Source organism: Monopterus albus, unplaced genomic scaffold (genome assembly GCF_001952655.1).
Source record: "Monopterus albus unplaced genomic scaffold, M_albus_1.0 scaffold15.1, whole genome shotgun sequence".
Lineage (NCBI taxonomy): Eukaryota > Metazoa > Chordata > Actinopteri > Synbranchiformes > Synbranchidae > Monopterus > Monopterus albus.
This window is the reverse complement of record NW_018127895.1, coordinates 2,233,322-2,245,381: the sequence shown is the minus strand read 5'-3', so window position 1 is coordinate 2,245,381 and position 12,060 is coordinate 2,233,322. Positions and strand designations below refer to the sequence as shown.

Below are 12,060 nucleotides of genomic sequence, written 5' to 3'. Positions count from 1 at the left end.
CTGGGATATACATAGTGCAGTTGTTTGCATTCCTGGCAGTAGACTCCGCATGCATGCGAGAACTGACGTAGAGATGAGTTGTGTTGATGGTGAAGTGTTGTGACTGTTAGGGAGAGGGTAAATATGTCAGACACAAACAGTTTAAAGAGTGAAGGCCTCCCTTTTATATTTTACACAACAATTTGCAAAAGGCTGCGTAAATGAGGAATTCAGTGCTGTGGGTACTTCACATAAGTCCACCTGTAGTGATAAAATACATTAAAATGCCTTCTGTTAAACTGTTTCTCTGAGTACTACCGCTGTGATTTGCCTGTCCTCCTGCATGAGCCAAGCCAGCAGACATGTTTGACTTTATTTCACATGTACAGTATTGTATTCTTTTGTTATGAGAAATCCACATTGCCCAGTAATACATCCCAAAAACATATTTTTCAGAAACATTACACATAAAGTAAACACAGAATACAGATACAGATCAACGAAAGAATACCTCTCTAGCATGTAAGATGCACTAGGCTGCACTGCAGTGCATACAGTATGTACAAATAGTCTACATACACTAGCGTATAGATATAAATATGTACACATTTCTACATATATGAAACTTCTAAAAGTTCTAAATAAATAGCATGGAGCCAATTGGTTTCCTACATTTACAGGGTACAACAAACGTGGCCAATATCACTAAAATGTTAAGTACAGGGAAACGACAGTACAGTAGTTACAAATCTAATATATTAATACATTTTATTTATTTTGCTATTGACCAGGAAGAGGGGAAACAGTGCATCTGAAAAAAAAAGTTTGACTAGACTACAGTGAAAAGTCCATATTTTATAAATAAGTAATTAAAAACAGCTTTGTATCTTCACCTTTTTTCCAGTCCCCCTGGCCATGGATGATGATGGTTTTGCACAAATCTGTAAAGAGAAGTTTGTTTTTCACCCGTTGTTATTCTTCCCAACTGTTTTTTGTTGGAGGGGTTCGTTGCTCTACCTTCCCCTTTAAAATACTCGAAGGCATTTTATTGGATTGAGATCAGGGAACACATTTATCCAGGCCATGGTTTTCACTTGTTTCTTCTTCAGAAACTGTTATTTTTGCAGTGTGTTTGGAAGCATTGTCATGTTGGCAGATTCCTCTGCTTACAAACTGGGCCTGAGATGGGGAGTCATCTTTTCGTTGGCTGTCTGGGCATACAAACTTGCATTCATAGTGCCACCTCTAAATGTCATCTCCTCTACGCCTTTGCACTCATGTAGCCCCGTATCAACACACGCCCACCTCCGTGTCTCACGGTCTGTCCTGTCACAGTGGCTGTCTTGACCAGGCCCTGACAAATTAGCCGTATTTTACTTTCAACTGACCACACAATGTCCTTGTTTTTATGTATGCAAGTTTAATCTTGTGGTTTTTGTTATTCTATACCTGCATACAACCAGTATACAACAAAAGTGAACTCAGCAGTATAACAGGGAATACATACTGTGTGTAGTACACATGAAAAATATTGAAATTCACTCCTCCAACTTTGTGGGCCCTTAGCTTCCGGTTGCTCCGCTCATAAATCACTGATGTCTTCATCCAGTCACAGCTGGAGACATGAGCATGGACATGAAGTGGTGTGTATGCATGCAGATATGTCTGTGTGAAGTGTCAGTGAATAACATTTTGAGTATTTGTGTTCACATGGCTCCATGAAACAAGGTGAAAGAGGAGATCAAAGCTCTGCTGGGGGCCACACTCCCCTCCCTCCCTCAGATTTGGCTCTGAGGTTAATACTACAGAGGATGGTATTTTTACACACAGACACACCGCTGACACTTTACTTGTTCTTCTACTTGTTTTACCTGAAATGGCATAGATTACTGGAATCACAGTGTTTACTGCACTTATCTGTTGTAGGTGAAAGCCTTTAAATAATTCAGCCTCAGCCCAGTGAACACACACGTGCACACACTGCCCTGGGCTCCTGTCTGTGGGTTGAGTGGGGCCGCTGACGGCTGATTAATCGACGTGGGCGGCCAACTCATGACAACTGTGGCTAATGACCTGCTGAATAATTCACTGGGCCTTTGCTGGAGAACAGATGGAAGGCCTACACGTACACAGACATGTTCACTGGCAGACTTGTACACACTTGTGCACTCATGCATTTATTTTTACACTCATATGCATATATTCAAATATTTGTGGACACACACACACAAACCCTTCCCCAGCCTCCACACACCCGGGGCTGTCTGTCTCTCCTGTTGACACCTGGGGTGCTTCCTGTCAGTGCCGCCCTTGCTCCTTGATACCACCATTCAACCCACTCACTATCTAAACAGAAAAAAGTTACCAGATACTTTTATCTCCAACCGTTCTGGCTATCAATTCTGATTTCATTCCTCTCTTCCACTGCTTCATTTTTTTTGTTTCACTCTGGACCTTCTCAGTTTGTGTTTGTATTTTAAACACTACTGGGATGCCGCTGGGATCTGAATGTAGCTCTGTTATTCTCAAATCACAGATCACTCGAAGTAAAGGTCAACTGTCAAGGTTTAACATTCACAGTAACTTTTAATAGATCTGATCAGCTGCCCTAAATCAACTGCGTACAGCCTTTGATACTGCAGCCAGGTATCTGTCTGCACCACAGGGAGCCAGAGTCAACTTTCCTCCTGTGTGCATAAAAGCATGGATACACATGCACTGCTGGAAAGTGCAGGAATGTATATCAGTCGTTTTTCTCTTTCTGTGTGTGTGTGTGTGTGTGTGTGCCTCCGTTCTCTTCTTTCTGTGTTTAAATTCCGTGCATTTGAAGTATGAAGCCTGCATTGCTTTGTGTTTCTGAGAGGGAGCAGTAGCCAGTGATTAGACCCTGCTTCCCCTGTGTCAGCACTGATAAGCAGGGCCAGGCTCTCTTTGATATGGCCAGTGGGCTGTCAGAGCCCTGGTTTTAACTGACAGCTTATCTGCATGCCGCTCTCCTCCCCTGTGCTATTCACCGGATGGGAATTGAACCCCACTCAGTCGTAGCACAACACTACGTGAAACGCTTCCTGTAACTTTAAAGGAGGGACAGGGTACTTGAGGCAGTGATATTGTTGCCCAGATAACTGTGTCAGTGTTATCGAGCTGTCAATGAATTTTTAAAAAATGGTTTGTAATGAGTCTTGAGGAGGACAGTGCAGTGAGACTTCTGATTTTCTCTGTTTTATTGTTAATCAGGATTATTTACTTGTGTGTACTTTGAACGAAAAATGTGGAAAGATCAGTTTGATTTAAGGACTCAACACATTTTGGTATAGTGCATATGGATATAAAGCTTTTGTAAATCTAAGCCATTGTATGTGTTAGGGCTGGGTGTCAAACCATAATAGTTTGAGTATTTAGTCTTTTTAATCTTATTTATTGTTCAGATATTTCCTGCTCTAACTTTGGAAATATTTTACTGAAGGAAAAAATATTTTGTAGGTTGACATTTCAGATGTAATGGAATAAATACAAACTACTAGTTTTGTGTTTGCTACCAAAACCCAATTGTCATGTTGGCAAGGTATCAAAGATTTCAAAATAATCTGTTTATATTACTGGTTGTGCTTGCAATTTTTGAAGGCTTGAATTTAATTACATTTTTTTTTTGTTTGTGCTTCGGAACCATTCACTAAATATGGGCTACGTTTTTTTTTTTTTGCACCAAAAAAAAAAGTACCTTGCATTGCAGGTAACAGTAACTACAGATGTGTTTTCATTGTGAAAATCAAATCATCCACAAAGTGCCCACTGAAGTCAGTCTAGGAAAAAAGTGAAGATTGTTTTCTCCACAGAGCTGTTGTATTCTGTTAGAGGTAGATATGGACAAGTAAACAATTAAATTATTAGTCCAGGTGTCCCACTGGTTTATGGCAACATGAATGTGGCCATTTTAAAGTATTTAGTGTCAGATATGTGTAGTTATTCTTCCAGGCTAATGGACTGATTAGACTTTGTGTTATTAAAACTGTACTGTGTTCATAAAAGAGAAGTTTGCTGTGAACTGGCATCATCAGCATTTTCTTACAATAGTTCTGTCATTTTGTCTCATCTCTTTACAGGAGTGTTGTTGTTGCACCCAAGAAAGTGGGCATGACGCCATCTCCAGGCACGTCCACCCCCGTCCCAGCAGCAACTGCTGCCTCTGTGTCTGCTGGGACACCTGTTGACAGCGTTGCAGTGGTGTCTTCTGGCGATGCCTCCCAGAGTAGCTCAGCAGATTCTGCAGCAAGTGAGTACACACACTGCTCACTCAATCACACTCAAATATTGGGATGTGAGGGCAGCTAACTTATAGACTAGACTAGTTTGGTGAGAAAAAGTCTTTATTTAGAGATGGTGTTCGTCTGAGAGTAGAATGATACTGCTGTGTTTGTGCAGTGTAATCGTCATCAAAGGCTTGAGAGGACAGTGTGAAACATTTCACTTACACCAATTCAGTTGTAATTACAATAATATTTATAGTCTGTTTTATAGAGAAAGTAAAAAAAATAAGTCAGACTTAGAAAAAGACATAAAATGAAAATAAAAAACTAAACAGTCTACGGTACATTGTACATTAGGAATTTTATATTACAGTACTTTCTGGTACAAGTATGAATTAAGGTAAATGATTAAAATATTTTCAGTCAAACCATTTTTATTTCAACTTTATGAACACTAATTTTGATTTCATTGATTCAGTAGTGACTGTAAATAATTAGGCATTTTTGGCACCTTGTATAAATGTATAATATGTGTGAGGGACTGATGTGAGAATGGGATTTGTGTGTTTTAGGAATGTACAATCAGGTTGGAAATATGTGTTTATGTGGAGTGTGTGTGTGTGTGCACACATGTGAATAATGATTTTTGCTAAAGCTGTATGTATAGCTGTCTCGGTGTCAGTGAGCGGTGTTGAGTAAATACACTTTGAGTATGTGTGTGTTTTAGTGGGGCAGTGGGAGGACTAATGGAGACGTTCATTTACTGCTTTTTGTTTGAAGGGGCTACTTCAGCTTGAGAGGGATACTCTCACCAGGCCCACATGGCGCTGCTTAACACCTTACACACACACACACACACACACACACACACACACACACACACACACACACACATTCCAGCCCACATTACACTGTCTGTCATTCCTTACGAGTTATCCCTGCTCGGAGACCGTCTTAGCTGAAAAAACAAGCCTTCTGAAACACCAGAGGAATTCCCCCTCCTCCATATTCAGCTGGGCATTAGCTTATTTATGAGCCATAGGGAAGTGAATTTACTGCCAGATCAATCAAACATGGACTTTTTACCTTGTGTTCCTCTGTCTCCAGAATGGAGTCATAAAGCACCTTTTAGATGTATAATGAAACGGTCACAAAAACAGCCCAGAGGGGTAAATCGGTATGTAATGACTTGGAGGAAAAAAAACAGTTTAAAAAATTAACAGGAGGGTGTAAAATCTGACATTCCAACACAGGTGTGACACTGGAAGAATTACTTACTTCTAACTAGGGTTTTAAACCTTTTTAGGAGTGCAGCCCTCTTTTAGGATGAAATTATTTTACAACCCCCCACCCAAAATGCCAAAAAAGCACATGCCACAGTCACCAGTTTAACTTTTTAATTAAAAAGGGTGCACGCTGATCTGTAGGCTCTCTGCTGGACACATACTGTACATACATGCTCTATAGGAGCCGTTTGGTTTCAGCTTTTACAAAGGGCAACAGATTTTCAAGATGTCGCAGTTCTGCAAGTTTCTTTTCTGCTTGTTTAACACATGCGCTCATTCTCTCTTCAGCAGTGGCAGGTTTTGTTGCCCATGTCGGGCGTTGTCATCTTGCCTGCTGTGTCCATGTCTGTGAGCGCAGAGGAGAGAGCTCAATTGTCATCATTATTCATCTTAAAATATTGTTACACTGCTAACATTTCTTCTCTTCTGCCTAACGACCTGCTCAACCAGTGTGAGGTTAATGTAATGTTGCTATTAAGTGGTATCAGTGTGTAGTTTCAGACATCTTTCGGTAGTATGAGTACTAGAGGGTGGTATCGACCCAATACCTGATAATTGGTATTGGGACATTGCTACTTCTAACAAATACACTGTACTTAATATTTCACATGCTTGATATATGACTGAAATATAAAAGAAATGCCATCCAGAAACGATTCACACTGTTTAAGGTATGATTGTAGCTGAAAACCTATCGGCCTTATACAATGTAAAGGTTTCCATCATGAAAATCTCTGAATTGTAAATTGATAAGGAAGACACGTTGGGAGTGCATCATCCACTATGCAGCTCTTCAACCATTAAGCCCCGTGTTCTGTACATTTGAATGGAGACCAGTGTATAATTTCATCAGAAGCATATTTTCACACAGGTCTATGCTGCAGCCTTGGTTGTATAATGTATTTCTCTGTGTGTGTGTGTGTGTGTGTGTGTGTGTGTGTGTGTGTGTGTGTGCATCCTGCATCCTATTCTTGTCCAACATCCAGACTAATAACAGAGTTCTTTGGTTTCTCCCTGCAGCAGGCGGCCAGGTTCCAGCCAGCCCTAGCCTGCCATCTGTCCCCTCGCTCTCCCCTGTGACCCAGAACACAGCCCCCAGTATGAGGTGATTCATCTTCCCTTCTCTCTCACTTTCTCTCTCACACACACACACACACACACACAGTCAGCTATTTTTTTTTTCACATGAGCATACACAGTTATTTATGCATATTTGGTTATTGTTGCCTTTTCCTAATTCCATTTTTCCCCTACCACATTAAAACCAGATACTTTACTGAAGCTCTTTTTTAAAACTAGATGTTATTTGGAGCTGCATGACGTTTTATATTTCTCATAATGTACTCTGTTCATGTGTTCATATGCTGTTTGGATTACTTCCTCACATTTTTAGTATCTCAGAGCGTCTGGAGCATGCTCTGGAGAAGGCGGCTCCTCTGCTGAGAGAGATCTTTGTGGATTTTGCCCCCTTTCTCTCTCGGACCCTGCTGGGCAGCCACGGCCAAGAGCTTCTCATTGAGGGCACAAGTGAGTTCAGAATCATAGTCACAGTGCAGATACACACATAGACTGGTTCATACTGTTTTTTTTTCCCTGAAAATTTCTTGACGTTTTCATGATTACCCTCACAGGATGTCACGTCTGTGCATTTTACTGTACAAATGCCATTTTCATTTAAATTCACCAACATCTTTTGCTTGTTAATCCAGAGCTTTTGTAAGTGTATGATGGGCCAAGAGCTGGTAGTAATGCAGAAGCTTTCCAATGGGCCAGGTCAGAGGCCAGGCCACTAATAGCAGTGTTTTGGATGTTTGCTGCCACCAAACAAAATGGAAAGTTGATTGATAGCTGCAGGGGGGGCCTGAAGAGAAGCCAGGGGGAGGTGTGTCTGCGTGTGATGCTTGTGCATGCATGTGTGTATGTGTCATATGAAGAGCAACCGAAAGACCAAAGGCTACTCGTCCTTCTCTCCGTCTGTGCCTCTGCAGCAGACTGTGGACACTCTAGTGGCCCCCTGCCCTCTAAAAGCCTAGGTCTCGCCATTAGGGATCAATGGGACATATGCTGGCCAAGTCAGGCCTGTAATACAAGGCCCAAATATGTATTAGTTTACAGTAACATCATGTCGGCTCATTAGGCCCATCAGTACTATCTGCTCTTTTGCAGATGGCACAGTGTTAGGTAATCCCTGTCTGTGCATATGTGTGCATTTCCACAAGTATCCAGGAAGCTTTATGAAATTAAACGCAGAAACATTGTTGACTGTCAGTCGTACAGTACTTTCTGACTCCCTTTCTCTTTGTGTTTCTGCAGGCCTGGTGTGTATGAAGTCCAGCAGCTCAGTAGTGGAGCTCGTCATGCTTCTGTGTTCACAGGCAAGTCTGGCATCTTTATCTTTTCTTATCCATGTCTTTGGACCCCCTCTTGAGTGTAGTAAATCCACAGCTTAGAGTGGACAGTGAGCCATCTAGTTCCTTATCTTTCCTCCACACTACCTTGTCTACCTTTCTGCATTCACCCCGTCGCTGAGTTAGGGCAGAGAAAATGGAGAGAAGGCATCTTTGGCTGCAAATATTGGTCTGAGGGTCAAGGGTGGCCGACCTGTCCACGTCACCTTTGACCTGAGCGCCGGCCCTTGTGGCCTGGACCAAACTGATGAGGAGGGATAATGTAGATTTGATGGTGCTTTGAATTGATTATCCCTCTCTTCTCTGTTGTCTTGTGGGTGTTCTGTTGCCAAGTTTATTTAGGCGCTGCTGGATTCATGAATACTAATTCAGGGATCATAAGGAGGCGTGGGCTGATCAATAGTCGGGGATGTCATTAGATCACTTCAAGATGGCTGAGACACAGTCACCAAAAGCTGTTAAGTTCCTGTTTGTGGACCAAATACCTCATATTTACATGTAAATTCATCTCATACAGAAAGTGTATTTATTCATAGTGTAACACACAAACAGTTGTTGTACACACACCCACACAATGACAAGGACAACAGATGACTCCCCTCTGGCCCTGTTTGTTTGACTCTTTACCATTTAAAGCACCTCATGAAAAAACAAAGCTCTCCAATAATACAAAAACATATCTGATTAATGATGCACCTCTCGCTGCTGCACTTTTTTTTATCAGCTTTATTTTCTAAAGAAAAAGTGCCTGTCATCTGACCAAATTTCTTCCACCTTCCCCCTCTTTTAACCCCTATATCCTGTTGGGTCCCCATTATTCACTTTGCTTCTTCTCTAAAAAGGTAATACACTGAGATTACACATCTGTTTGCACGTCTGTGGCCATGCATAGATTAGGGCTAGTGGGACACACGGAGGGCATGGGAGCCCCATAATATTCAGAAATGAAGGAATAGTAAGAGTGAAAGCCAGATAGAAAACCAACGAGGGAAGAATGACAGCTTCTAATGCACCTATTTGTCATATCTGTCAGGGTGTTGTTTAATGCTAATCTAATCAAAGGCAAAATCTTGGTGATTGTGCCACTGCACAGCTCATGCCTTGCGTCCCCCGTTGGTCCCCCAGCCCAAGCTATTTCTCCTTTCTCTGTGCTCTCTCTCTCTCTGTCAGGGAGAGAACCAGAGATTGGCCAGCATAGTGTTGATTGCTTCAATAAATCATCCAACCAAATTTTCTCACAGCTAATGCAAATGTAATTTTATTGTTGTGTAAAGAGGGAAGGAGGGGGTAGGTAGGTAAGGGCGATACGCTGCTTCTCACTGGGGAAAAGAGGAAAACAGAGACAGACTTTCCTCTGGGCTACATCACAATGTATAATTATTTGTGTGTTTGTTCTTGTTGTGGGGCTGTGAGACTGAGCCAGTGCCATGATTGATGACATTATTTAGCAGGTTTGTTGGGCCCTCTGGCACAGGAAGCGCTCAGTTCTCTCAGCCTTCTCACAGGAAGTACCATCTCATGACTTCTTCCTGCCTTCAAGACAGCAAGCGGAGTAGATGGAGATGATATTGATTGATTATTCTCACCCCTCCACCCCTCGCACTTTCATTGGAGATGCGATGCGATGCCATCTCTGGAGAAATTTTAATTAATTTCCCAAGCTTTGAGATGGAGTGGAGCCAGGGTGAGAGGTCAGGAGGCTGGGGACTGCAGAGCAGTTTTTAATCAGGGATCCTATGAAAGTTGCATTGGTGGCCACATCAGCTGAGCATTGAGGAGGTGATTGTAAACCGCAGTTTGATAGCACTCCATTTCTAAACAACTGCAACAGTGTTCCCAATTAAAGGACCATTTGATCAGACATTAACTGTTGGGGTGGCATGCTGCCTTGTTTTGTGCTATAATATTGATCCGAAGGGATTGCTGAATATACAAAGTGAGGATTAATGATCATAAACTGTGCCTGACACTTTATCAGGCACTGACACTCGCTGTTCAGTATCTTAGGGCTGTAACTAACTTTATTATTTACATTATTGATTAATCAGCAGATTCGCTTTTCCATTAATTGATTGGTCTATAAAATATCAGAGTGATACTGATGTTGACCTGGTTAAAAAAAAAAAAAAAAAAAAAGACAAGTTTCCCAGTGTACGAGTTGACATTTAAATTGCTTTCTTTATCCAACAGCAGCCCAAAACCCAAAAGGATTCATTTAACTATCAGAGAAGACTAGTGTGACAGGCTGCAACCAGTGATTTGGTTTGTTTAAAATTACAATAACTCCATTGTCAAAGTCGATGCTGATTTTCTGTCAGTTGGTATTTCAGCTCAGTTGTACATATTCAATCTGTAAATAGGAATACTCCTACATTTTTAAACCAGTTTTTTGGATGCATACACAGTAGTGTAACACCAATTAGACAGCAGTAATGACTCAACACACACATATATAATGAACCTTTGGTTTAAGAGGCTCCCACCACTGACTCTTAAGTTGGAACAGTACCCTGTTTGTCCATCCTTTGACAAGTTCAAATTAGCATGTGATACATACATAGGTGCTAATTAGATGGTTTCATGTAAATGGGGATGTTTTATAAGGTGAGTATCAAAACATCATAATCCTTTCTAGGTTATTGAATGTGATGGCTTCTTGATAGCAGGTCTTGCATATTACATGGGTATCATAGGAGTTCTCTAGTGACCATCTACTGAGGGTCTAAAGAGGCACTCTCTCCTTTTTCCCTATGGCTCTGATTTGCCTAGACAGTTTCCCTCTCCCTCTCACACTTGTTTTCTCCTATCTTTGTCATATTTATGGCCAGTGTGTTGTTTCCTGGGTGCATTTCTTGAAGTGGCTTCCACCCAAAACATCAGATTAATAAATAATGGGCTTGGACAAGAGAAAGAGCTTTCCATAGCGCTCAGTGCTGTCTGTCCAGAGCTTTGAGAAATCATCTCATCGGATACTGGACAGTCTACAGTGAGCAGAGACCCATAAATCTCCTCAGTAGCTGCATTTGTGTCCTGTAGATCAACCATTATTGTCTGGCCCCTCTGTCAGCCCATCTATCCTTATGCCATTCATCAGAACTGCATCCTGTACATGGAGTGGAAGGATGCTGGTTTAATGACGGTCAGCACCAGATACTGTAGGAAAGACTGCTCTTCCTCACTACTCGAAAATAATAATAATGTTAAACATGTTTTAGACTGTTTCGGTGTTCAGTGTGGTATAATTGCACAAAGTAATGCTCCTTAATATGCATTTTCTTCTGTTGTTTAAATGTTAAAGGGTCTGTTCACTTTAAATAAAACAAACATTTTTCACTTATGTCAGATATATAGCACTTAAGATCATTTTGTTTTTATTTGTTTAGGTGTAGATCATAAAATATCTTACTCCACCTCAGTACAATGCTGTATGTGGTGTTCACGGCAATCAAAACATAAATTTGGATTTATAACATTTTGCAGCATTGTCTTTTCAGAAACGGTTATTCTTGCAACAACAGATGGGCACTTTCTGTGTATCTCCTGAAAAACACAGTGAAACCAGTGAATCAGCCAGAGCAGGTGGAACACACTTTCTGAAAAGAGAGTCGTTATGTTAGGGACATTCATGGTCCCTGCAGAATGAATCCCTCTTTGGTGATCTCCTGACTTTTCCTCTAGTGCCACCAACAGGTCAGCGTTTCCAGCTATGTAGTGAAATTTCTCAGCTTTTACTAATTGATGTTGTATGAAACTTGGTAGAAACATTTGTGCCCCTCTCAGTACGAGTTCTTCTTGGTGATTTCCCAACTTTATCTTCCAGCACCAGGAGGTCATAATCTAATTTGTCCATTAACTTTATTTAACCAGACACCTGCAAAAATGACACTCTCATCAGCCTCACCTCTACTTTATGTTTAGCACTGATTAGCAAATATAAGCACTAACTGAAGATGATGAATACAGTAAAGCTTATTTATTAAATATTAGCATTTTAGAATTGTGAATCTGCTGATGTTAGCATTTAGCTCAAAGCACTCCTGTGCCTCACAGAGCTGCTAGCATAGCTATAGACCTTTTGCCTTGTTTTAGTCTCCGCCATTAACTTTAGGTGGCAGCAGAAAGCTTGGAGATGAATAATCT

At 41.2% G+C, this 12,060-nt stretch overlaps 1 protein-coding gene across 7 annotated transcripts in view; it reads left to right on the top strand.

The window, feature by feature from the left end:
- Positions 1-12,060, top strand: part of lrba (LPS-responsive vesicle trafficking, beach and anchor containing) — a 180,951-nt gene that overhangs the window by 54,101 nt on the left and 114,790 nt on the right. For 6 of the 7 annotated variants that reach the window (XM_020591709.1, XM_020591705.1, XM_020591704.1 and 3 more), the window contains exons 30-33: positions 4,083-4,252; positions 6,533-6,617; positions 6,906-7,039; positions 7,826-7,887. In XM_020591709.1, coding sequence (XP_020447365.1) covers positions 4,083-4,252; positions 6,533-6,617; positions 6,906-7,039; positions 7,826-7,887 — 451 coding nt within the window. The remainder of the gene's footprint in view (positions 1-4,082; positions 4,253-6,532; positions 6,618-6,905; positions 7,040-7,825; positions 7,888-12,060) is intronic. The other variant, XM_020591706.1, reaches the window with a different exon arrangement.